This window comes from Meleagris gallopavo, chromosome 4 (assembly GCF_905368555.1).
Source record: "Meleagris gallopavo chromosome 4, MGAL_WU_HG_1.1, whole genome shotgun sequence".
Classification (NCBI taxonomy): Eukaryota; Metazoa; Chordata; class Aves; order Galliformes; family Phasianidae; genus Meleagris; species Meleagris gallopavo.
In genome coordinates this window covers 48,107,624-48,131,689 of record NC_139407.1, presented here as the reverse complement: position 1 = coordinate 48,131,689, position 24,066 = coordinate 48,107,624, and the positions used below count along the sequence as shown (strand labels likewise).

General features: G+C 41.6%; 1 protein-coding gene across 2 annotated transcripts in view; it reads right to left on the bottom strand.

Moving 5' to 3' along the window:
* Nucleotides 1–5,521: 5,521 nt before the first annotated feature.
* The window catches only part of BEND4 (BEN domain containing 4), a 29,904-nt gene continuing 11,359 nt past the window's right edge, over nucleotides 5,522–24,066 (bottom strand). Inside the window, exons 3-5 of one of the 2 annotated variants that reach the window (XM_085223236.1) lie at nucleotides 16,168–16,259; nucleotides 12,460–12,700; nucleotides 5,522–9,281 (exon numbers count right to left, since the gene is read on the bottom strand). In XM_085223236.1, the coding sequence (XP_085079362.1) occupies nucleotides 9,064–9,281; nucleotides 12,460–12,700; nucleotides 16,168–16,259 (551 nt within the window). In that variant the 3' untranslated portion in view covers nucleotides 5,522–9,063. The remainder of the gene's footprint in view (nucleotides 9,282–12,459; nucleotides 12,701–16,167; nucleotides 16,260–24,066) is intronic. The other variant, XM_085223237.1, reaches the window with a different exon arrangement.

Sequence of the window (24,066 nt, the reverse complement as noted above, 5' to 3'; positions counted from 1 at the left end):
AAACTGGTGATCTATCTGGTTATGGCAAGTACTATTTCCGTCTGAGCTAAAAAAAACCAAAACAACAGAACACAAGGTGGTTGGGATTATAAAGAGGAAATACGCAAATGCAGGAGATCTGGGTGATAATGTGGAGAAACTTGAGAAAAGGTGGCATTTGTCTGAATGGGTTGGTTGTCAGAAATAAGCTGGTCAAGCAACGTATTTTGGGACAGATGAGAAGGCTGTTCTTCATCTGGACCTTTGTGATTCACCAGGTTCAGAGTGTTACAGAACTTGGGTTCTTCACTGTATGCAGCTGGCACTTCAGATACCAGTTCTCTGCATTCAGAAATAAATCAGGTTATTGTATGACTGGTCACCCCACCATCAATTACTGCTGGGAGTGTTCCTGAGTGCTCACTGCATAATCCTATCTTCTGCAGATGCTTTGTGACTGAAAGAACTTCTGAGAGCCAGAATTGCCAGTGAAGACAACTGACATACCGATACACCTCAGTAACTAGATTTTGTATGTGCCGGATCTGTCTTGATTGCTAGCTATTTCTTTTAATAGGAATTCCTCCCTTTTAAGAGATTAACTCTCTCAAGGCTCTTCAGAGATGCTGTACCTTAATGTATGGTGTTCAGATTGCTAATGGCTGTCACAAACTCATTTCTCATGCTAGACAACATTATTTCTGGGTGGTGATTCCATTGCCAATGGGGTGGGTTGTGATTGGTTTTCTTTGTTTATTTTGTTCTGTTCTATTTTTAATGAACCAAATGGCACAAACTCTGAGCTGGGAAATGACAGAGTAAATTTGAGGCTTTTTCTGTTTGAGGTTTTGAGATCCTGGAGTCTGTCTTCTGGGCTGTCTAAATAGTCATGCAAATGGTCTCAGCCACTTGGGAAGAGTGACATGTATCTTCTCCTGTAATGTGAACTGGAATCCTTAAGTAATCCTTTATTGGCCATTTGTGGCATTTGTTGAAAGGCCATTCATAAATAATGTGCATGTTAGATGGTTGGTTACAAGTTGAAGTGGGTCCTTCCAGTTTTATCTTAACAGTTCTGTTCAAGAATCAGTTTAGTCTCCTAATATTTGATGGGGAACTTCAGTAAGAGATCATAGAAAGCAAGCCTCCCCTTCAACCTTTGTACTGATATCGTAGCAAAAATCAAAAGAAAATCTGCAGAACGTTCTAATAAATGTGGACAGTTTGGAAACCTTAGTGAAAGGGAGAAGTTTCTATGAGGCTATGGATTGAGAAGACCAAATCTGTGGTGCTCTGGGGTGCTGTCCTATGGCTGTCAGCAGAGAGATGAGAGCCTAGTGGCCCTCAGCTCGTGTAAACAGCTCAGAACCTCAGATACACAAACAGCTCTGGTATTGAAGGTTCTGAAGATGGGCAGGTGCTGACTGGGAAATCTAATACAAAAGTATGAGAGAATGGGGTGAAGCCTTTGAGTGGTTCACTGTGCATCAGTCTGAAGAGGAGCTCTGTAGGGTCATGTGGAGCACCTGAGTACCATCAAAACACTGTTCTGAGGTAAAACATTACTGCAAGAAAATGTCCTTTCACCTGCTGTCATTACAAGATAGCAGAGGAAGATGTTCACTTTGGTAGTAAATATTAAGCAATGGTTAAGTGAGCATATTATTTAAAAAACTGCTGCATCAGTTTTGATGGTTTTGTACTAAATCTAACAATGTGTAAGGAAAAAGAAGGAATGGAGAGAAAAATTTTTCCTTTAAAGCTGGCATTTAAAGAATGAACTCTTTGTAAGGCAGCACAAGTTGGGTACTTGCACTCCAGCTCTGGTGAAGGTTGCACTGTCCTCTGTTCTGGCCATCTAAGCATTACGTTCAGAATGTGCAAATATCTCCATGCCAAATTCAATTTCCAAATTCTTAGTGAACTTAGTCACAATGAATGTAGGGTTTTTTGTTGCTGGCTATTTTGGTTGTTTGCTTTTCCCAACTTAGCACTATGGTGGTGTCCTACCCTGCTCCTGCAGATATATAAAGGGCCAATAGAGGTAGTGCTTACCTCTCCCTATTTGTTCCTTTTAGATTTTTGAGTTGACAAGCAATTTGCAATCCACTGAGCACTTAGCAAGGGACATTGCTGCTTCTTTTAGCTAGGCTTATGTGATGCTTGGATGTGGACCTTGACCCATTCTGCTCCTCAAACTCATTACTTTAAAAAATTAATCCTAAAAGTCTCCTGGAACTGTCTTCCTGATGCTGTGGATGGGAAAGCAAAGCTACCTTGGATGTTTCCTTGGCTTTCCTTTTTTTCATCAGATCATGTTAAAACTGCTTGTTAATCTGCTTCTGGTTTTTGAACTACCCTTTCGGAAAAAAATCCCTCTTTCCATCAGTTCAATAAATAGCCAACAGTTGTTGGTTCTTTCAGGTTCACTTTTTTTTTTTTTTTTTTTTTTTTGCAAGAACACTTTTTAGTTTCTCACTAATGTTACTACAAGGCATTTTTGCAAAGTTTAATTAGACATATTCTGCTGTGTTTCTGACCCTGTTCCAAATGGAAACTAAATTTAATATTAACTTCTCTACTGGGAGTCATTATCAAACCTGTTTCCTTCTATTTTTCTACAGACTGCAGTGATAGTAGTGATTGTGTCTGCTAGATGAGTGAGGGGAATTAAAGTGTTCAAGAACAAAGGACTTTTAAAAATTTTTTCCCCAACGTTGTTATGTCATCATTTTAAAAATCTTGACTTGGGTAATTAATCTGTTTTATTTTCTCTCTCTTTTCTTTAACTTGGTACATCTGCAGTAAAGCCTCATTGCTGCCTTCCAGTACCTGAAGGGAGCCCACAAACAGGAGGGGAGTCAACTCTTTACAAGAGTAGATAATGTCTGGACAAGGAGAAAAGGTTTTAAGTTGAAATAGGGAAGATTTAGGTTGGATATCAGGGGGAAGTTCTTTACCAAGAGACGAGGGTGAGGTGCTGGAACAGGCTGCCCAGAGAGGTTGTGGATGCCCCGTTCCTGGAAATGTTCAAGGCCAGATTGGATTGGGCCCTAGGCAGCCTGGTCTAGTATTAGATATGGAAGTTGGTAGCCCTTCCTGTGGCATGGGGGTTGGAGCTTGATGATACTTGAGGTCTCTTCCAACCCAATCTATTCCGTGATTCTATGAAAGCTGCTTTTATGTGCTTCAGATTTTGGTGAGTCTCTGTAAGAGAGGTTTTATTTTCCTGAGCAGAGCACAGAGATCTGCTAAGTGCTCCATGGGGCTCTGTTCAGCAAGAGGGAGGGTTTCTCCGTGGAGAGCTTTTTGTAGTTTAAAGCCATTCCCCCTTTTTCTAACACTCTCATGCTGTGTTAAGGGTCAATCCTTCTCCCATTTATAAGCTCCTTTCAAGTACTGGAAGGTTGCAGTGAGGTCTCCCAGAATCTCCACACAGAACAAGTGCAGGTCTCTCAGGCTTTCTTTACGGGTGAGGTGTTTCTGCCTCTGATCATCCTCATGACCCTAATCGAGGCCTTCTCCTTGTGCTCTACGTCCTTGTGCTTTCTTTGGTAAGAGGCCTCTGGTTTTGTGTTCTGCATGCACTGCAACTACTCCAGAGGCAGGTTTGTTTCTTCTTCAAGAACTTTTCTATTGTGCCTGTCACTGTGACTGAGTTCTTCAACAGCATGCATCTTCACAAAACCCCATGAAGGAAGAGGCAAAACTATCCTGGTGTCCTAATTCTGGGCATGCTGCGCTCCCTTGTAATGAATGTTGCAGCCTCCTCTGTGTGGTTAAAGAACCTGATCGTGTTGCCTTCACTCATAGCTGGGTGCTCCATGGCCAACATTGGCCTCCAGGAGGCTGGCCGGTGGGATACAGCCTTTGCTTACTTGGGGGCAAGCTGCCCAATTTGTGAAGCACTGGATTGGTTCCCCAGCACCTGCTGGGAGCTGTCAGACCTACCTGTTCCTCCCTTCCTCAACCTTGTCCTCACTCACTGAGCATCTCCTTGTATTTCAGGGGAGAGTTGGATTGGGTGTTAGGAAAACGTTCTTCACCAGAGGGTGGTGGGCATGGAACAGGCTCCTCAGGGCAGCAGGCATGGCCCTGAGCAGCCAGAGTTCAGAGCGCGTTTGGATAGCACTCTCAGCTGTGTGCTCTGATTTGTGGGTGGTGCTGTGTGGAGCGGAGAGAAGGACTCAATGATCTTTGTGGTTCCCCTCCAACTTGGGATGTTGTGTGATGCTCTGCCATACACAGCTCACGGCTCTGCCTTTAGCAGCTGAGGGTGGCTTCTGAGGTGAATGACACGTGGCTCCAGTACAGAAGCCATCAATAGGCCAGAAGACATCAACAGGCCACAGAGGGCATCTGGCTGTGAAACCACAGGTTCCTGACTGACTGAACTCCTGGGGGCTGGCTTTGGAGTCATCATATTTTAATATTTTTATACTGTAAATTTAATGTTTATAGAAATAGCTTTATTAGTGGAGTAAAACCCACATTCCTTCATCCCCCCAAGATCTAACAGCTGACTTTTGACCTCAGGAGGTCCTGTTTATGGTTATCCACGTACTTAAGCAAAGACATGCCAGCAGTGGTGCCCATGCTTCTCTGCATGGAGCGGCCATTTAGCAGAGAAGCACAACTTCCCTGGTACCATGCTGCTCTATTTAATGGGTGTTCAGCATGAGGGTGCTACAAAGCTGTAGTACTGAATAAGGCTCCGTCAACCTCTGCCTGTTCCACTTCAGCTGTGTCCCGGCACACATTACTACATTTCTCAGAATCACCAGAAATGATTTCTTCTCTGGAGATATTCAAGACACGCCTGCATGCTTTCCTGTGTGACCTACTATAGGGGACCTGCTTTATGGGCTGTGGAATCTCCAGAGGTCCCTTCTGCTCCCTATGATTCTGAGATTTGTGCTGCAGCTTCCCTAAACAAAAAATAAAAGAGGCTGAAGTCCTACAGCTGAGACGATAGCAGCTCAGAGGGTTAAACTCCTGCAGGCGAACAGGCACCCAAAAGGATGGGGATTTTGTGATGACAGCACCTGGCACCTTCTCTAGAAGAAGGCAGCAGTGTGTGGCCAGGCCTGTCCTGCTTGGCTGGAGTAGGTGTCTGCTGCTGCAAAGAACATAATTCCCAGAGCAATATTTCTCCTCCTACTGGGAGCCAGGATTTCCTAAAGCATATAAGAGGAGATGGTCAGCCAGCACTGAATTTTGGATTAAAATGGGATTTAAACTTCACTGCCTGAAAACCCAAGTCTTAACACTGCGGTTGGGCAGCTTCTCTGAGCACTCTATCTAACCAGTGCATCAATATATAAACATTTTCATGTTTTGAGGCAAAAATGATTTATTTTATATTCATACTTGAATTCTTCATAATCTTTCCCTGTGTTTTCCAGCACTTCATACCAAACATGCGTTTAACGAAAAAGGCAGTGTTTGAACCTTTTGTATAAATCTAAACCTAAAATGCATTTATATTTAGAACCAATGGTGGCCGCTGTCATTGTGATGTGTACAGAGGGAGACAGAGAAGTTAACCAGAGACCAACTTTTATTGTGCATTGTTATGCAACAGAACAAATGGAACTGGAGGTATGTAGTAATAAAACCAATATTCAAATTAGGATTAACACCTGAAATAGTAAACTGCAGGTAACAAATGTCTTTATAATTAAAAAATATTGACTGTTTAAAAAATTCTCTAAATTTTTTATATTTTTTAAAAGAAATGTGTGTTGCCACATAGAAAACAATTCACACATCCTATAGAAAGTGTCACAAAAACCTTACTAGTCTATATTACACTATGCACTTTTTTTGTACAATATCTGGTAAAGGTCTATCCCTAACCTGTACTTACTCTACACAGTACAATCATCGTTAGAAAGTATTCATAGAATTAACTACACCATAACAATAAAAATATCAGGATTAATGGTTTTTTAATCACAGTTTCTCCACAAATATTTGTTATAGAAAATATAGCGAAGGCATGTTGGCACAGATGGGCGTGCGGTACTGCTACACAAAGTTTGAGAGAAGGCAGATACATAAATGACAGTAAGATTAAAGAGCACGGAGGGATAAGACAAGCATCTATCCTCCTGGGATGTGCAGGAGTGACATGACGGATAGCAGCCTCCTGCTGCCAGCTTGCTGCGAGCAGCCAGCACGGAAGGGATGTGCTGGTGTGCAAAGCACAGCGTGTCAATCCTGCTGTCTCGCTGTGCGAGGGCTTACAGCTATCTGTTATTTCAGGTTCCAGAGCATTATACCTAACGTCTTGCGGCTACACTGATGCTTTGATGTGTTTAAATTTATAATGTCTTGTGACTCAGGTAATTGGAGCGAGTGGTGGTGAAGGGTTTTTTAAATGAGATGAGTGGGTCAGGAGTCAAGTGGCCACAACAGCAGTTAAAACAAGGGAGATGCTGTTGCTATTTGCTATTGTTATTTTAAAAACAAGACTAAACCCAAAAAGAGATGAGCTCCCTTCTTCTGATGCCTGTCTGTGGCTGCTAGTCATGTACTGGTGATTGCACGCAAGCGGCTGAGGGAAAGATTTTGCTCATAAATGAAAGGTCCAAACCTGCAAAGCCATTTCCAGCGCATAAGTGGCTTCTGGGACAAAACTATACATTTGGTTATTTTGCACAGTATGAGAGCGCAGGACTGTGAGTCGTACCAGGACACTGGCTAAGCTTTTTACACTAAAAGTAAAGCTAGACTTACAAGATATTCCAGGAGAATCTTCAGGCTACTAAGTGAGAGAGGTCTGTCCAGTCCAGTCCAGTAATTCAGTCCTGAGACTGTTAAAAATGAAGCATCTGTATCGTTAATCTCATATGTTTAAACATTTGAAAGGAACCGTCACAATGTTTACAAAAATACAGCATGATACATATCGCTGTGGACAAATTTACAGTATAATGCTGACTCGCACGCTCTGACATGTTTTACCAAGTAGTTCTGGCAAGTGTCACCACATAGAACATACACCAGCAAGACTTACACCATCTGAGCAATGTAACATCTTCTATAATAGTTCTCTTAAAAAACGTGTAAGTTCAACACAGAAAAGCTACTATAGGATATCTGTACTGTGACGTTTCTATACACCAAGTTTCTCCCCCCTCAGCCACAGCACCTCATTGACTGGTCCAAGCAAGTCACCTCTGCCTGCCACGAGAGATGCTGCCTCAAAACCCCTTGGCCTGGTAAGGTGCAGTGTGACTGAACTGCTATTAATGTTAGAAAATAAATTGGTTCGTCTGCGTCAGATGAGTGCCTACCAACCCCCTTTTAAGAAGTACCAAAATTAAAATGAGTCAAGAGGTATTGGACATTTAAAGGCCTAAAGCATATCCTGGCTGAGCAGGGTGCACACCAAAGCCTACAGGCTGCTCAAAATAGCAGGTGACGAGGAGGCCAATGCCAGGACAAAATGGTGGTGTGGGTGAGCTGCCATTTGTGGGAGTGCCCCAGGTCCTCGTCTCCAGCTAGGCCGGGGCTATGGCTGCTGCACTGCAAAGGGCCCTTCCATGCCATTAAGGGAATGGGCTGTGTGTTTCCTGCCCTGCCCGATGCATGGGTGAAGGTTGGGAAAGAGAGGAGAAGGGTGGAAGGAGGAATTAGTAGCTTCTCCAATGGTTTGAGCAAGGTGGATGGGAAAGCTGGGCAGTATGAGACACACGTTCAGGAGAATAAACACTGATGAGGTAGCGCTAAAGTTGATCAAAATTTGGATTTTCTTTCCAAAAACCAGTTCCCCGTCCCCATCTGCTGGAAAACATCATCCCAAGGAGGCTGGGCCAGGCACTGACCAACACCAGCAGCCTGGGCAACTGACCAAGGTATAGAGATGGAAACACCCTGATGCTGAAAGGAAGGGGCTGTTTCTTTGGCATTACGTATTTCTGGAGTGCATCAATTTAGAGGGACATGGGACTCCTAAGCCTTTGAAATTAAACATTTGAAAAGGACAGATTGTTTTTCCTTTACATCAGCATCTGTTTCCCATATTGTACTCTGCTGTGAATTGGCTTCTCTTCTAGAAAACATCCTTTTTTTACAGCTCTTAGTCTGGATCCCAGGCTTACTTCTCTTACAAAGAAATGCTGAATTAGGTTTTTCTAACTCAGCTCCTCCCTGAATGCACCACTGAACATCTGACTGTTGAGACCATCACAACTGCCTCATCTATTTTGAGGACTGGATACAAAACACAAATTAAAGTAAAAACAAGAAAAGAAAATTTAAATCCTCTAAAGCTACACAATATAGCTGCAGAATAGCAACAGACAAAGCAAAACCTGTCTTCTGAAATAGCAATTTGTTTTTAGCAATTTTTTTTTTTTTTGATGAAAAATGTCATGGTCAAGTCTAATTCCCTAGAAATCTAGATAAATATAGTCTCTATCTGACACACAAAGAAATTTTTATCTATTAGAAGTGCCTGTTATTGTTCTGGGCCTTTGAAGGACTCTGTGGTTGACGACTGGTGCTGTTTGATTGAAGAAGCTTAATTTCCTGGCATAGTTGGCTAAAGGATGTCCCTGAATTTTCCGTCTTACATGGTATTTTAAGGTAGCATTTGTAATTATGCTACTTTTTGTTATGAAATGAGTGACCACTTCTTTTATTGTCACAAGCAAGGAGATGTGTTCTTTCATCTCCTTCTCAGGAAAAGCAAATAGTATCTGGTTGTTATGTCTGAAAGTTCCGAACTGGGCCTGTTAGAAATACGCAAATAAAATGGCAGCTTTTGTTTCTTTTGAAATTTTTGTAATTTTAAAGTGATCTTTTCTCTAGAACTAGACAAAGCAAACTGCAGTTTCCCCTTGGGGTGCTACAAAGGGTTTGCAAATAATAGGCACTGAGAAATCCCATAGGGCAGATTTTGAAATGGATTTTTTTGTAAATGAGGATATGATAGAATGGAGAAGCTGAAATGTACGCAGTATGTGTTCAAACATGCTTTGGACTCTTAAATGATTTCACGGTAAGTATGTTTAACAAATAGTCTCTTCTAAATTAACTGCTTGCTACTGTTGTGAAAGTTTTCTCTCACTGCTGTCAATCCCCAGATCCATCTTGCATACCTCTATTGAAGACTTCGTCCTGTGACCCCGGATGGTCAGTCCCTTCGTAATACGAGTTCCCATTGTGAAGAAAAGTTCCCACTGCTCGCCCCTGACGAGCGTGTCCTACTGCATCACTGAAGACCTTGTTGATTTGCTCTTCAGATGGCATCCACCAATCAGGGTTGGAAGTACAATGCATTCTAATGAACTCTGCAGGAAAACAGGTAAGAAAACAAAGAACAGCTTGTCTTGGCAGCACCTGTCATCGCCCAGACACCAAAAGCCCATGGGAAATAAGAAACAGGGCAACACTGCTCTACTTAAGCAGAAGTAAAGCCTTATGGGAAATGCCATGATAATGCCAACTGGACCTACTGTACTTCTCTACAAGTGTGCTTCTCCACATGCATGTCTGCTCTTCTACCTGATGGGGCCTGAAGATAAAATCCCTTCTTGTAGAAAGAAAAAGAATTAATTCTAAGTGACACTTATGATTCAGCGTCTGCAATACATGTAAAAGTTAGAAGTTAAAACTGGGATGCGTTTCGCTTGAAACCTGTCGTGTGTGTGGTTACTTTCAAGGACCTTCATCACCTCCCTCTGCTGGCTGCCAGAACACCAGCAGGCTGCAGCAGCATGCTACCCACTCTAAAACGTGACTACTGGCATTTCAGTTCGGTGCTACTTTCTCCTTGCAGTTTCTTTCCTTTTAACTCCTGCTCTTTTCTTCTTTTGGAATCTGACACTTGTTTTTTGGAGACTAAACTGGCCTTAGAAATAGCTAAATGAGATGAAAGGGCTAAACTGTGGAGCCCTGCAATAGCTATCAATGTGTGGGAAAGTGAATTGTACTGTACGTAATTTGGCCATTTAAGCTACTGCTGCTTCTACAGACAGCTGTTCGTGTGTGATGATTAGTTTTTAAAATTTCCTTCCAGATTCTTTGATATGCAATAACTACACTTGCAGAAGGTGCCTCACCAACTCTGGAATTGTAACTGCTAGACAGATCTCCAATATGTGTTATTTGGACTTGGAAACATCTACATCCATTTTTAAATGTGTAGGAGCCTCATTAGATGTACTGGATATACTGTATCTTATAAGGTAACACAGCTTCTTATTTATTCTGTACCATTAGTTATTCCCTCAAGCAGTGATGCATCTCCTAGGATATTTCTAAATTCCATTTTCTCCTGTTGACAAACCAACAGCGCACAGTAACTGGAGTAAGGTAACTTCATTACTGTCACAACATTTTGTGACCAGGTAATGCTGTGCTCCTACATGAGTGCCATGCCTGCAAGATATCTCATCTGTTGGACAATTAGGATGTGATTTTTGCATAGCTTTTCCAGCAGCGTGTCTGCAGAAGTGATAGCTATCTAGGATTAGAGTTCATTTCCCTGAAAATCGACACAGGCAACAGTAATTCCTAGTTATGTTCATGAGGCTTCACAAACATATTTCTTTTCTAAAAGAAGTAGTCACTATGTAAAGGATTAGTCTGATAACTCAGGCATGCCAGGCTGCTGGAAAGTTGGTTCCAGACAATGGGCTCTTGTAGGAATACACTGAAAACGTTTACAGATGTTTAATCTACTCTGAGTGTAGAGAGTAGCAGTTTGCCCTCCTGGCAGTGGTGTGATACGCTGGAAATCAGTCAGACACGTGTTACCTGGGTTTGCAAATGGGTAGGAGCCAATAGCTAACTCTTGGTACTGTGGAATGTCATAATGTTCCCACCCACACAAGAAAGCCCAAAGGGACAACTGTCTGTTTAACTTTCTTAACTACACTGAACATTCTGACTTCCTGTTCAAGCTTCTGAAAATTAAGGCAACTGGCCTTTCTCTTTCTCCCAAAGAATGCTTCCACATTCGGTCAGCTTAGTGCCCGAAGAGGCGATTAGCCATACATGTAAATTCATCTACAGGTGCAATTACTGTTAGTCCTAGTGGGAAGAAGCGGGGGAAAAAGAGGAAGAAAAGGGCATTAGCTCTCTGTGCACAAATCATTAGATGAAGTGTAAATCCATTTAGCAAATAGTATTCAGCCCTTCAGCCTTCAGTTTCCAGGAGAACTTCTGAGAACCTGAATCCAGCTCCAAACTCCACTGTGGCATGCTGTGCAATGGCCTTGCCCTTCTACTGAATGCTCAAGGAGTGTAGGTACTGACAGAGTATCGTGTAACAGGTTAACAGGTTTCTTCATAGTATACGAACATCTTTGCTTAATTTGCCTTTGTATAAAAACTGATTTCTTTACCTGGTTACATCAATGCACTACAACTAAATTTATGATTTGCTTGGCCTTGCTGGATTCCTCTAACCCGAGTGGGAAGAGGCTCCGTCCTATGAGTAACAACTTGGGGTTGCTGTTACATGACTAAAAGACATTACTGTTGGCTGCTGAAAATTTATCAGTTTACGCTGCATTGATGAGTAAAACATTCCTGAAGTCAGCTCAATCTAAATTTAAGGCATGTGCTCATAGAACACTACAAGTAAAGTTCATTAAATAAATGATAAGCAGATGCCTTTAAGAAATGCAGGCACCCATATGACAAAAATATTTTTTTTAAAGCAGAACATTAAAAGGTCCTGCTTTGTATGTTTCATTATAAAGCACAGTAACAGGTCTTAAAATTTCAGGAAACCCAAGTACGAAATGCCACAACAGAAAATTCTTCTAAATCTAGGTTCTTTTTCTGCATTGTCCAACATCATCAATGTTGTAAAATGCTTGCAAAACTCTCTTTCTTCTTGAGGCCAGATGTGGGGACTCCCTAACTTTTACAGTAAATGTTACATCGGTATTTCAAAGAAGTTAAATCCTTGACAATGCATATGTGCATACCTGTATTTATCTATCTAACCTGCAGATGTTCTTGGCCCTACTGAAAGTCCAAACTTATTCTGAATCTTGTAAGATTTTGATTCAAAGGCCATTCACTGACTTTGAGTGCCGTTTGCTAAATGTGTTTGGCTAAAAATATTCCTTTGCTTAACTTCACTGTGTATCAGCAAGAATGCCCTGTCATTTTACTATAAGGGAGGGCAATCAGGACTGTCAGATGTTCCTTTGCTGTTTCACATACACTGGTGTCGTGCACTCACTGACCTATCTCCTCCCTTAGGTAAGCAGCTCTGCTTTTTTTCCCATTCAAATATCTATACACATAAACATAATACATACATACATACATACACATACATATGTATGTATTAAAAAAAAAGGGGGGGGGGGGAGGTTTCTGGCTGCTTGTCACTTCTCTCTGAAACCCCTTCTAGGTGTGCAACTGTCAGCCAAACGCTTCTACTGAGCCAGAGCCAATGCGGTGAAATGAGATCACATATGGTGGACACTGAGCGAAAGGATGCAGTACCTCTGAGACATGTTACTTTTACTGGATCCAGAGGACGTCTTTCAGGACCTGTCTCTCCTGACTGCACTGACCTTTTCCTTTTCCCAAGGCCGCATGAGTACTTAAGCTCATCGGTTGTGAAAACAAATCTGATGAGATATCGAAGGAGCCGCCGTCCATCTTTCTTTGATGAATTTACAGCCTCATCCCACTGTTTACTAGTGATGTAGACAGGGTAGTTGTTCAGCAACTGCTTGCTCCCCTGAAAAAAGGAAATATTTCCATTGCTTATTTTACCAGGCAAATAGCTAGTGTCAGCTGCAATAAAAACACATGCTTCTTAAACAGCTGGGATACCACAGGGAAACACACACCGAGGTGAATACATCATTGCTCTTACTGAGTACCTTTTCAATTATATTTCCATTTTTTATAACTGCAAGTTGGCAAGGTGAAAGGAACACGTTTAAGAGATGGCTACTGATAATTTGCACTTCAGCAAGTAGGTCGAAAAGTGCTGAGAACCAGCGACTGGATTATATATTTAAATATAACCTTTCTTCTTAATCTGTTAAAATGCATAGAAAGGGTCTTTGAAGAGCGTGATCAAATGGAACACTTCACAGCAGCCGGCAGTTTTCTTCAGAGGTGGCTCTTTTGGTCTATTTTTATAATAAACTTATCGCTTCTGCAGTGCACACCTGAAACCTGACAGCAGTTACGTTACTGTGAAAAAACATAAAGAAAATAAATAAAGCAACTATGAAAACTAAAAGCTTCATTACTATTAATGAATGCCATATTAACTCAAATTACAGCTTTACAGGAATGCCACCGTGTCAGCTGGAAAGAAATTTTGCTTTTAACCTTCGTAATTTGTGTGCTTTAATATTCCAACATTAAATGAATGCTGAGGGACTAATTATGGGGATTCTTGTAATCCACACCCATTATAAACCCTCTTGAGTCAATTGTACCTCAACTGTGTTACTTTCATTCTTGCCTCCTATAAAATGCTACACTTTGCGATTAGTCAATTAATATATGATGATACTGTTAATAGACTAAATCAATAAGGAGATAAACCATGCAAATAACCCAGCACCATGCCCTCCTAGACACCTGTACTGTGATGCCTGCAATAAAAACACTTTAATAAGGTGTTTCTTACACTTGCATGCTACACTTGTGGTCAACTGCTGCAAAGTTACCCTCCCTGCTTTCACATCTTTGATATCTGAAAACTCTTTTAAGAACTGCTCTTGTCTCTTTTCATATGGTTATAAAAGCATGCTGGGGCAGCTTGGGAGCCTCTTTGAAGCTTTTCCTTGAGATTTGCTTTCAATTTTTTTGATAGTTTGATAAGTAAGCACAAGACTGAAAGCAGTGAGGGCTGTGAAGAGGGTTCACTGAAGAGTCTTTTGGTACAACTTAAAACTTTGTCACCTCCTAGTGTGTGGAAGACTGCTAGAAGCATCACCTACGTGATGGCATGCCACCTATTTGCCTCACTGCAGACCTAACTGGCTTTCTGCAAACCACTGCATAGACAGCCCTGGGCAAGTCCAAAACTCAGCAATGGAAGCCAAAATATAAAGGAGGAAATGGGCCTTGTTGCTCTGATGGCCAAATATCCCAATGCAGTTGGAGCTGACACTAATATTTCCTTGCATTATTCCCTAAGATTTAAGGCACACCTAACCCTAATGCTGGCACTTTTTTTTTTTCCAGAAGCTTGCTCTGTATCCCTTTTATACATACCATAGATCCCTGAAACCCCCTTTTTTTCCTATTAAGATAAAATACAACGAAGCAAGAACCTTTCTTACCAATACTTGTGCAGCTGACTCTGGGCGCTGCCTAGCTTTTAGGCAAGCCAAGCAGGAGCAGTGCAATGCCAGTCCTTGCACAGCCTTATGCTCCAGGCTAACTCACATGTGTTAGGGATGGATGCTCATGGGTGGCTTTGCTAAGCAGCAAGTTATCCTAAAAGCCACTTTTAAATGTATTGCTCTAATGGAAATGTGGGTTTTTAAATCCAGTGCAGGAAGGCCTTACATCTAAATTTCATGAGAGCTCCCATTACTATTAACTGTGGAGAAGGTAATAAATTTTGCGTAATTTCTCAGCCCAAATTTTATTATACTTCACTCTTATTCCCACTGAAATTTAGGATATTTTTCCTTGTTCTTCACCAAAGGCATGATACAGTGTTATGATATTCTGTTGAACAATTACTGTGTTCCTGCTACACATACACTTTCATTACTTGCTGCCAGAGTAAGGCACTTCTGGGCAAAATATTCGTGGTAAGTATATGATGCAGTTTGATGCGTCCAGCAGTCATTAAACTAAAACAAACAGAAAACCTTCCAGAAATGAAATAAGCAGATCCTGAAGGATGAACTAAAGTACAAATGTGTTCACGCTTGTATTTGTACATGATTAAACTTATGAATAAAAGATTAGCATCTAAGTGTTTAATTGAATAAAAAATTCTGTCACATCATGACAAGTGATTCCATGTGGGCATTACAGAATGGCCTCATTTTTACAGTACTGGAAAAATTTAGTTAAACAGAAGAGCATTAAAAAAGGAAAATGAAACACTGGAATATACTGGAGTGATAACATCCAATGATATATAAATATAAATATATACATATTGCAATTTGCACAGAGTAAAACTGAAGAGAGAAGCAATCTGCTGCAAAGTCTGAACTGCTGCAAGGCATCTTTAGCAAAACTGTGCTCAACTGGACTCTGTGAGACTTGCACGACATATAATTTATATGAGGAGCAATAGGATGTCAAACTAGACCTGCGTCTTCCCTCCTGTAATTTTGCTTATGTGAACGACATGTAGTGACATGTACGGATTATATATATATGTAAGAATGCATAGAACGATCCCAAAATATAGACACTCTTTCCAAAATTAACAAAAATTAACAAAAATTAACAAAATTAACGAGTTACACCCACGTCTATATGTTTACCTTCTAGAGAAGGAGAAGACATCAATTCCCTGCTTTTTCAATGAAAAGCTTTCAAAAGGCATATAATTACAAAAATCCCCCAAATCTGCATAAGCACAAAATAGCAATGTGTAACATTTTGTTTGGGATCCCTTCTGAAAAGAAAGGGTGCTCCGAAGACCTTCTGAAGTCATACAGTGGCTCTGGTGGCTAAACGAAGGAAGAAATTTGTAGTTGAGCTTAGACCAGCTCAGGGCCACATTAGACAACAGGAGGCTTTGTGGGAAGTTGGAGGCAGCCCCACTTTTTTTTCTTTACAAAGCATTTGTTGGCTACAAACTCCCCACTTCCTCCATCTCTCTCTCCGAGCTGACAGTGCCTTAGCCCTCGTGTTTGGCCAACCAGTAGCATCCGCTTGGCTGGGAGAAGGAGGAGGGGGCTTCACCAGGCTCTCTGCATCCAGCTACAGCATTCACCAGACAAGCCCCAGCCTGAAGTCCACCTGTAACTCATCAATCACGTTCCCAAGGGAAGGGGAGAGAAAATTCCCCAAGTGGGATGGATGCAGATGCACTAGTGATGACGCTCTTACATTTTGGGGATTACTGTACCAAGAATGACAGTTTAATAAAAGATTTTACATATTTTACTATTACATGTATTCTTCCAGCAACTTCTAATTTATTTTCCTACTTGTTTTCAATGAATTTTCAGACACAAAAATAAGTATCTTGTCTTCACTGTATACTACCTCAGTTGGATGGTCTGTTGGCTGTGGTACCATAAGTTGGTTGTGATGCTGAAGTACAGTCTTCAAGTAATCTAAAACAGTCTGGCAGGGCACTGCATGAAACAAATGGCAATTACTGTATATTAGCCAGCTAGCACAAAATAGGAAAACAATATTAAATCAAGCAATGTTATTCAGGATTTGTGTACCTCTGTGAGATTTATTTCAAATGGGAAATATTCCTCATTTTGATCTGTGCTGTCATTTCATTCAATAAATACACAGCTGACGCTGTATTATTATTTCCTATGTGGAGATCTCTGACATTCATTTTATTTTCCACCCGCTAGTTTGTAAACTAGGCTTTCTCTAGTTTGAAATGACAATTATTACAAATTATTACAAATGCAAATTAGATCAGCAGTAATAATAGGAAAAATATCTGTAAATACGATAAACAGCCCAAACCGTACAAGCAAGAAAACATTCAAGGATCTAAACCATGCAATGATTAACACATAAACATGCTCTAATGTTTCTGAAACCACAGCATGATTAACTATACCATACAGATTTAATGATTCATATGCTTTAATTTCTTTTCCCTTCCTTTTTCCAATTTTTTAAATAAAAGTAGGTGATAGGCAAATTGCTTTATTTGTCTTTCCCTCATCCTTCCCCCTTCTCATTCCCATTGCTCTCATCCACTTCAGTAAGTTGTACCAACATCCTATTCCCTTCTGCTGAGGTGATAGGTTAATTAGGGATGATTCAATTACAGGTCTCTCTTAAGCAGATGCTGCCACATCCCTGATTAACTCCGGAGCATTTTTGAGAGACACTGCTTTTCTCCTGAGCCTGAAACACAGTAGGAGACTTAAACAGATATTAATCCAACATTAAAACTGACTCCTCCAAGACTAAATAAGTATCCTTTTAAAGGTATCGGTCTCCCATTTTGTGTGCCTTGTTTCAGTAAAATATTCACGGATGTTCTTAGCTTCAGCTAAAAATCCAGAAAGAGAAATCTCAGTGTTCCTCCTTATTTATTTCTTAGTTTCCAGCCTTTACAGCTGGCATCTGGGGCTTTGTCTCAAGCTGGCAGTCAGAAAGCAAGCACAACATTGTATGAAGGCAGGATTTACAGTAGCCTTCCCCCAGTGTTTTGCACTCTTTCCTGAGCACTCCCAGTGGGTAATAACAAGCCCCTGCCTAGGCAGTGCTCTCTGCTTAGCCCTGTGCGAAGCAGTGTCGTACTCAGTGGTCTGCACACAAAGCCGTGCAGAGTCCCTGGCATGGGTAACAAATTCCTACCAGATCGTTTCACCTCAGGCTGACATATCTGTAAAGACTCCTATGTAATTTGATATAACATGTAAGTACTTTGCCATGAAGCTGTGAGCTTATGCGCTGGACAAAAGTTAGCACTTCCAGTGACCTGGACTGTTTAATATCTCTGGCGATCTCACTGCTTATTACTAGACCAGCGGTGTAGGTGCTACGTAGTGACACTGCTGAAGTGTATGAGGAAGAGAGTATGTGTGCTTTTTTGTAGGGAAAAAAAAGAGCCTTTTAAAGTAAGTCATCAGATGGCTTTGGAAAATGTTTTGATTTTGAAGAAGTCAGAATGGCAGTCAAGCTTAATAGTTTCACCAACCTGCTCGGTAACCTTATAATGGCAGCTGTGCTGCAGCCTCTAGCAGCAATCAAAAATAAACAGTACAATAAGTTCTTAGGTGGAATAAAGGAGAAAAACGTGCTAACTACAGGTGGTAGATTGGATATTCTTCAGAGGGCATAGAAAGATTTGGCTTTTCTGCTTCCCCATTTTTATATACAGGAAAGGTTATGGAGAAAAAAGATATATAAATCTTTTTGTCCCTATGGACAGGCTAAAGGATGAGACGGTATTTGAATATCATTTCCTTACATTTTGTTCAGCACAACCAAGTCCCTGTGGTCCTGTGCTAGGTGACTGCCACTTGCCTGAAGAGCTCAACAAAACAGTGCTGTCCAAGTCCCTGCAGAAAATTAAATGCTGACTGAGAACATCATAGCCTGGTGAAGAGGAGAAAGCTCCTTTTAACTATTTGACTGATTAGCATGAGGCTGGAGGTGTTCTAGTAGACAAACTGAAACTGTGCCCTACTCAAAACACATTGTTTTTGCCTGTGTTTGCTGTCTGATGTGTCCAAAATTAAGCCTGAGCTGGGGATGCCCATGCACAGGTTACTCCATGTTTAAATACATGTCCAGGGAACACAAGTGTCACGAAGACTTGTTCCGGGAAACTTCAGAACCTGTGTGATAGGGTCACCAAAACCTCCTACTCAGATACCTGGGATCTTCTGGCAGGTTACAGGAAGAGTGCAAAAGAATATGATGGGTGATCACACCATTGCTGGAAAGAAAAGATGCTCAGACCTGGACGATAGCTGAGGAATAGCTGGGAAACATGAAGAACATGAGAAGAATCCTGCTCCTGTCGTTGGAAGTCACTGCTCTGAATGTATCCCTTTTTGCTTAGCAATTTCACTGAGCACATACAGCTGCCAAAGCATCAGTTCTTCCCTGGAGCTTCAGTGATCTCCAGGCCTTGTGAAGCATTCTTCTGCGTTCTTCCAAATGAATGGGGCAAAAGTGAGAACACAAAAGGAAAGTATTCAACCTGTTGTGTCCCTGGTACAAGTACAGCTCTAAATGTTCTCTGCTGACAAAATGCTTTCACACTGCTGGTGAAAAATATAAAAGTGCTAAAAGCTGGCTGAAGTATATAAATAATTCTACCTTCACAAAAGCAATAAAGTTTCAAGCACAAAACTGTATGATTTTTGTATCGTTTTGGTAACTGAAGGTCTCTTACCACTTTTGACCCATAAAATCCTCATGCATCACACAGCTTGCTGTTGGTACAAATAACCCCTGCCTTTCAAACACCACATGCTGCTTGTGACTCAGGCTTCTCGGGTTGCCATTTCACTAAACCCAAAAGTGAAGCCTCAAAGAGGGCAGTGCAAGGCCCCAGAGGCAAAGGTTCAGGTTTGGTTCCATGCCCTTTACTGCGCTTTACAAATACCCCCTTTGTTGAGAGATAAGAGGAAGTGTTTCCTCTGACCTCTGTAGTAAATGTAACTTTAGAAGAGCCTGTGGTTCCCAACGAGTATGAATAAAGATGTAAACCTGCTCACTTATGCATTCTGTGTTTATTTTGCTTTGATTTAGTCTTTAGAGAGTTAACAGGATCATAACCTGGACAGCCAATTCTCTGCATGCTTCTGCATGTATCAGGTAACGTCAGTGGCATTACTAACAGGAACCTGTGCTTACTGTAACCAAAGTGGAAGACACTAATGTAGTATCAGCTTGATCTGATTTAGTAGAAAGCCTGGGGGGAGGCAGTAATTTTCCTGCCCATTAGGAAGAAGTTCCCATGCCCTTACCTTCTGTGTGACTCAGGAAAGACAGCGGCACAGCAACCTGGCCTGCAGGGAGTGACGAAGGAGTGAGATCTCCGAGCAAGCTCGACGGCGAGGAGGTGCTAGGAGAATTTAGTATGTTGGAAAGGCTGGCCACGCTGAGATGCAGAGTAGAGACCAAGCAGAATACGCTCAGAGGTGGCAGAGCTTCATTGTTAATTGATCAAAGTTACAGACCTCATTGTTATTCCACACAGTAAACTTTGTTTCCGAATGCTGTAACAAGTGTTCCTTTGGCATCGCTTGTCACAGCTTTCTCTGTGGAACAGCCTATTTTCTAATAAACAGTTGGCTGTATCAGCCACCAACTATACTGGCTACAAAAAGTTTCCCAAGCCTCACTCACCCTGCAGATGGTGTGAGCTGGTAAAAAGCAGTTCAAGCTATCCTAGCTATGCAGGGTCTACTCTTGGCTGGTTATTTATTGGTACCTACTAATTCTCCATTAAAAATGCACACCTTATTTCAGGTTTGCAATTTTCTTTTTCTTCTGTTGTGCTTCCTCAGACTTCTGGAGGACAAGTGCTTGTTCCCTGTTACGCACTTACAGTCAGCAGCCAGATTGTTTCTCAATTTTCTCTTTGCTAAGCCAAACATTAACCTTCCTAATTTGCCAGGAAAGCAACTCCTTCACAGAAGGCTCCAGATGCTTTTTTTAATTATTCATTTTCTACTGTTTCTCATCTCTGCCTTTTATTCACTACTACCAACTTTACTTCATTTATTACGTTTCTAATTGTCCCTTTGCTGTCCCACTATGTTACCATTTCTGTAACCAGCAGGAATCTCCACCTCCTACATAGTCTTCAATAAAATGCTTTTAATATTTCCCAATTATCATCCACCCTTTCTTTTTTACTCTCAGTTCCAACAATATTCTTTGGTTCTGTGAAGCCAGATTTTCATAAAGTGCCAAGAATATTTGTAGCATTGGTTTGGTCTGCACTCATTCTTCTCATTATAAACATTGACTCATCATCACTTGTGCTCTGACCTGTCAAAACATGGCCTCCATTGCAACACAATGCAGGTGGGGCTCTGACCTCCCAAGTAAGCAGGTGGCAAGAAATCTGGTTATTCTGTTCCTTAATGAGATGTGGTGGTCTGAAGCTGATACTAGCTAGCATTTCTCCCTGTGCCTCACAGAGCAGAGCATGGATCTCAGCATCACAAAATTGGGAAGTGTGCATATGCACATCCGTCCCATTCAGACTGACAGCTGTTCATTAAGACTTGCTTGTCACTGCAATGTGTCCTCCTTTGCTTGACCTTGAGCTATTCTTCACTTGAAGTTCATTTCAGGGCATTTCTAAAGTGATGTCTGACTGTCAAAAAGATGTGACATATGATATGGGACCTACTGAAAAGGTGAATTTCTTATAACATTAATTGAGACCCTTCCCTGTGTGAGATTTGGACAAGTGTGCAGCGTAACATAACTTGTCTCATTTCAGCCTATACACACATTTATTTCAATAGTGAGATGAAAGCGGTATAGATAACCTGTAAAGAAAAGCTGAGGTGTGTTGAATTTGAAAAAGATTGAAGGGCGATGAGAGATGGAATTAGTAATGAGTTCCAGATCTCAGTGCTCAAGTCCTGGCAAATTTGGATTCTTTTAATTGGGCGGCAAAATAAAAGCAGCTCTCTTTTTTAGTGAGAGCAGACAGCAGAAAGCTGAGAGCTGAGGAATCAACATTACATGCACAAGGGCATTAAAGATTGGCTGAAGTGGCCCATCACCACTGCTGAAAGCAGGGAAGGAAGCAAAAAAAGACAGCAGATATCCTCTTACTTCTAAAATCTCTCTCACTTTTGCTTTCCAGGTAGAGTGAAAAACCATGTTACTTCTGTAAATCTGAATCTGAAGAGGCATTTTATTTCTCTTCATTTTCTTTTGCACAAACATTTCTTTCAGAAGAAAGAATGTGCTGCTTCCCAACCTCCCATGGCTTTTATTTTTGCTTCCACTCCTTCCCTCTCCACTGAGTTAATAGAAGTTGCCTATTCTCCTTCAAGTCTCAGCTACAGCTGCAAAATCTGCAGGACAGGGACCTCTCCTATCAAACACCATATGCATTTACACTGCTAACAAGTTAACAGTGAAACCAAGAACTTCCAGGAAGCAGGAACCACAGAGTGTGTCACACAAATACTAAGGCCTGACCTTAATAAAAACACAAACCCAAGTCCAGACAGCTGGACAAGCCAGACAAGCTGGGGAATGAAAGGATTGAGCACAGCCCTGCCATGAAGGACATGGGGCGAATGGCAAGCTGGACATGAGCCAGTAGTGAGCCCTCACAGCCCAGAAAGCCAACCATATCCTGGGCTGCATCAAAAGAAGATCAAAAGAAGCACCACCAGCAGAGTGAGGGAAGTGATCCTGCCCTTTTACTCTGCCTCTACTGAGGTCTCACCTGGAGTACTGCGTCCACATGCGGAGTCCTCAGTACAGGAGAGACATGGACCTGCTGGAGCACATCCAGAGGAGAGCCACAGAAATGATCCAAGGGATGGAAGACATCCTCTCTGCGGACAGGCTGAGAGAGCAGGGGCTGGAGAACAGCTTGGAGAAGAGAAGGCTGATCGCGGTGAAGCACTGGAACAGGTTGCCCAGAGAGGTGGTAGAAGCCCCGTTGCTGAAGACTTTCAAGGCCAGGCTGGATGGGGCTCTGAGCAAACTGACGGAGCTGCGGATGTCCCTGTTCATTGCAGGGGAGCAGGACTAGATGACCATTAAAGGTCCCTTCCAACTCTAAGGATTCTATGACAAGTCAACCAAACCTCTCTGCAAATCTCCAAGAAAGCCTGCCTGCACAAATTCCCATGGGTTTTCACAAGGGCAAACCTAACAGTGAATGTGACAAAAAGCCATAATAAAGCTCCGGTGTGCCACACTTAGGTATTATTAAGCTCAGGCTGGTTGGGTGAGTTAGCTGCACACTGAAGTTGAAAGCAGAGCCATGCTAGGAGGATTCAAGTGGGCCCTCTTGCAGAAGAGTCCCGCTAAAGCTGGTGGCAGCTGCAGTTGAAGCTTGTAGGGTAAGGGAACCTCACACTTTGAAGCTGAACAGGCCAGAGATCAGACCAAAACATCCCAAGCTTCAAGGGAAACCATGGAACTGGTTAAGCACGAACATCAAGAAAAAAGAACAAAAAGAGACATGAAAAACTGTTCATCATAACCCTTGATGGCTGCTTTATCTCTGCTGTTGCTGTAGTAGGCTCTTTAGAAATGTGATGCTCTGAAAGTGTAAAAGAGACAGGATTTCTAGAGGAACGTAGTGTCTTATTAGATCATCCGACTTAGGGAGAAAAAGTCAAGCCCTGGGCACACAAAATGTTCAGGAAAATTTATCTGACTTTTTCACTACCCTGATATTAACTTTATCTGCAAACCCTGCTTTGCTTTGGCTACTTTCAGCTAGCACCAGCACCTTCTTATATTATCACCTCTACATTTGAGGGTTTTGTTCACCCCTGTTCTTCCTCCTTCTGCTGTTGGGCCAATGAGGAAAGAGTAATTACTGCAGTCATCACAGATCACTTTGTCTTACTTCCTTGTGCCTTTCTGGCTGGTTTGCCTGAAATCATACAGCAAAGCAAGAGCACCTAGAGGCAAACCCTCACACATGACCCCACACCTTTGCTTCAAACACGCAGAGGTATCTGTCTCCTCCCTTCTAGGCAAAAAGCCATGAGAAAACCCTGCTGACAACAGTGAAGGAGAACTGCATAATAATCTTACCTATTATATGAGCTAGATCCAGGTCTTACCTGCAGTTTCACAAATAAATCTTTAATTTTAGTTTTGGGAATGGATCGCAGCCCTGGTAATTTTAATACAGAAGAAGGAGATTAGGCCACATTTTCTCCCTCATACAGATGGATTTACTCTGCTTTTTACGGTCTTAGAACCTTAAAGAGCTAATGGCAAGTTTGCCAAACTTCCTCCAGGAATTACCTAATCCTTCTAAAATTGTTCTCCAAAATGAGAAAACACACCGAACAAAAATCCTTTTTTGAATTGAACACTTACAACACTCAGAGCTTCTGTCTTAGAAAACAAACAAACAAAACAACCCAGAGAAAACTGCACAAACTGCAAAACATCAACAAAAGCACTGAAATACAAGTTTTTCTTCATATATTCACATAGCCGAAAAAATAACGATTTCATACAAATTTAGGTATTGTTTCAGACAAATGGGTATTTTTTGAGAAAAAACAAACACAAATAAAACGTAAGCAATATTTCATCCATGTAATCATTTTTCTCCAGTGGTGATCATCCAAATGGATGATGTTAGGCTATGGGTAAGAGAGTACCGGAGGGCACCTATCTCAAAAGGGCTACAGGGAAGAGTGCTGGAAAGAGACAAATCTTATTTTCTGTGTCCAAGATACTGTTTTTATAATATCTGTTAAAAAACAGAATTGG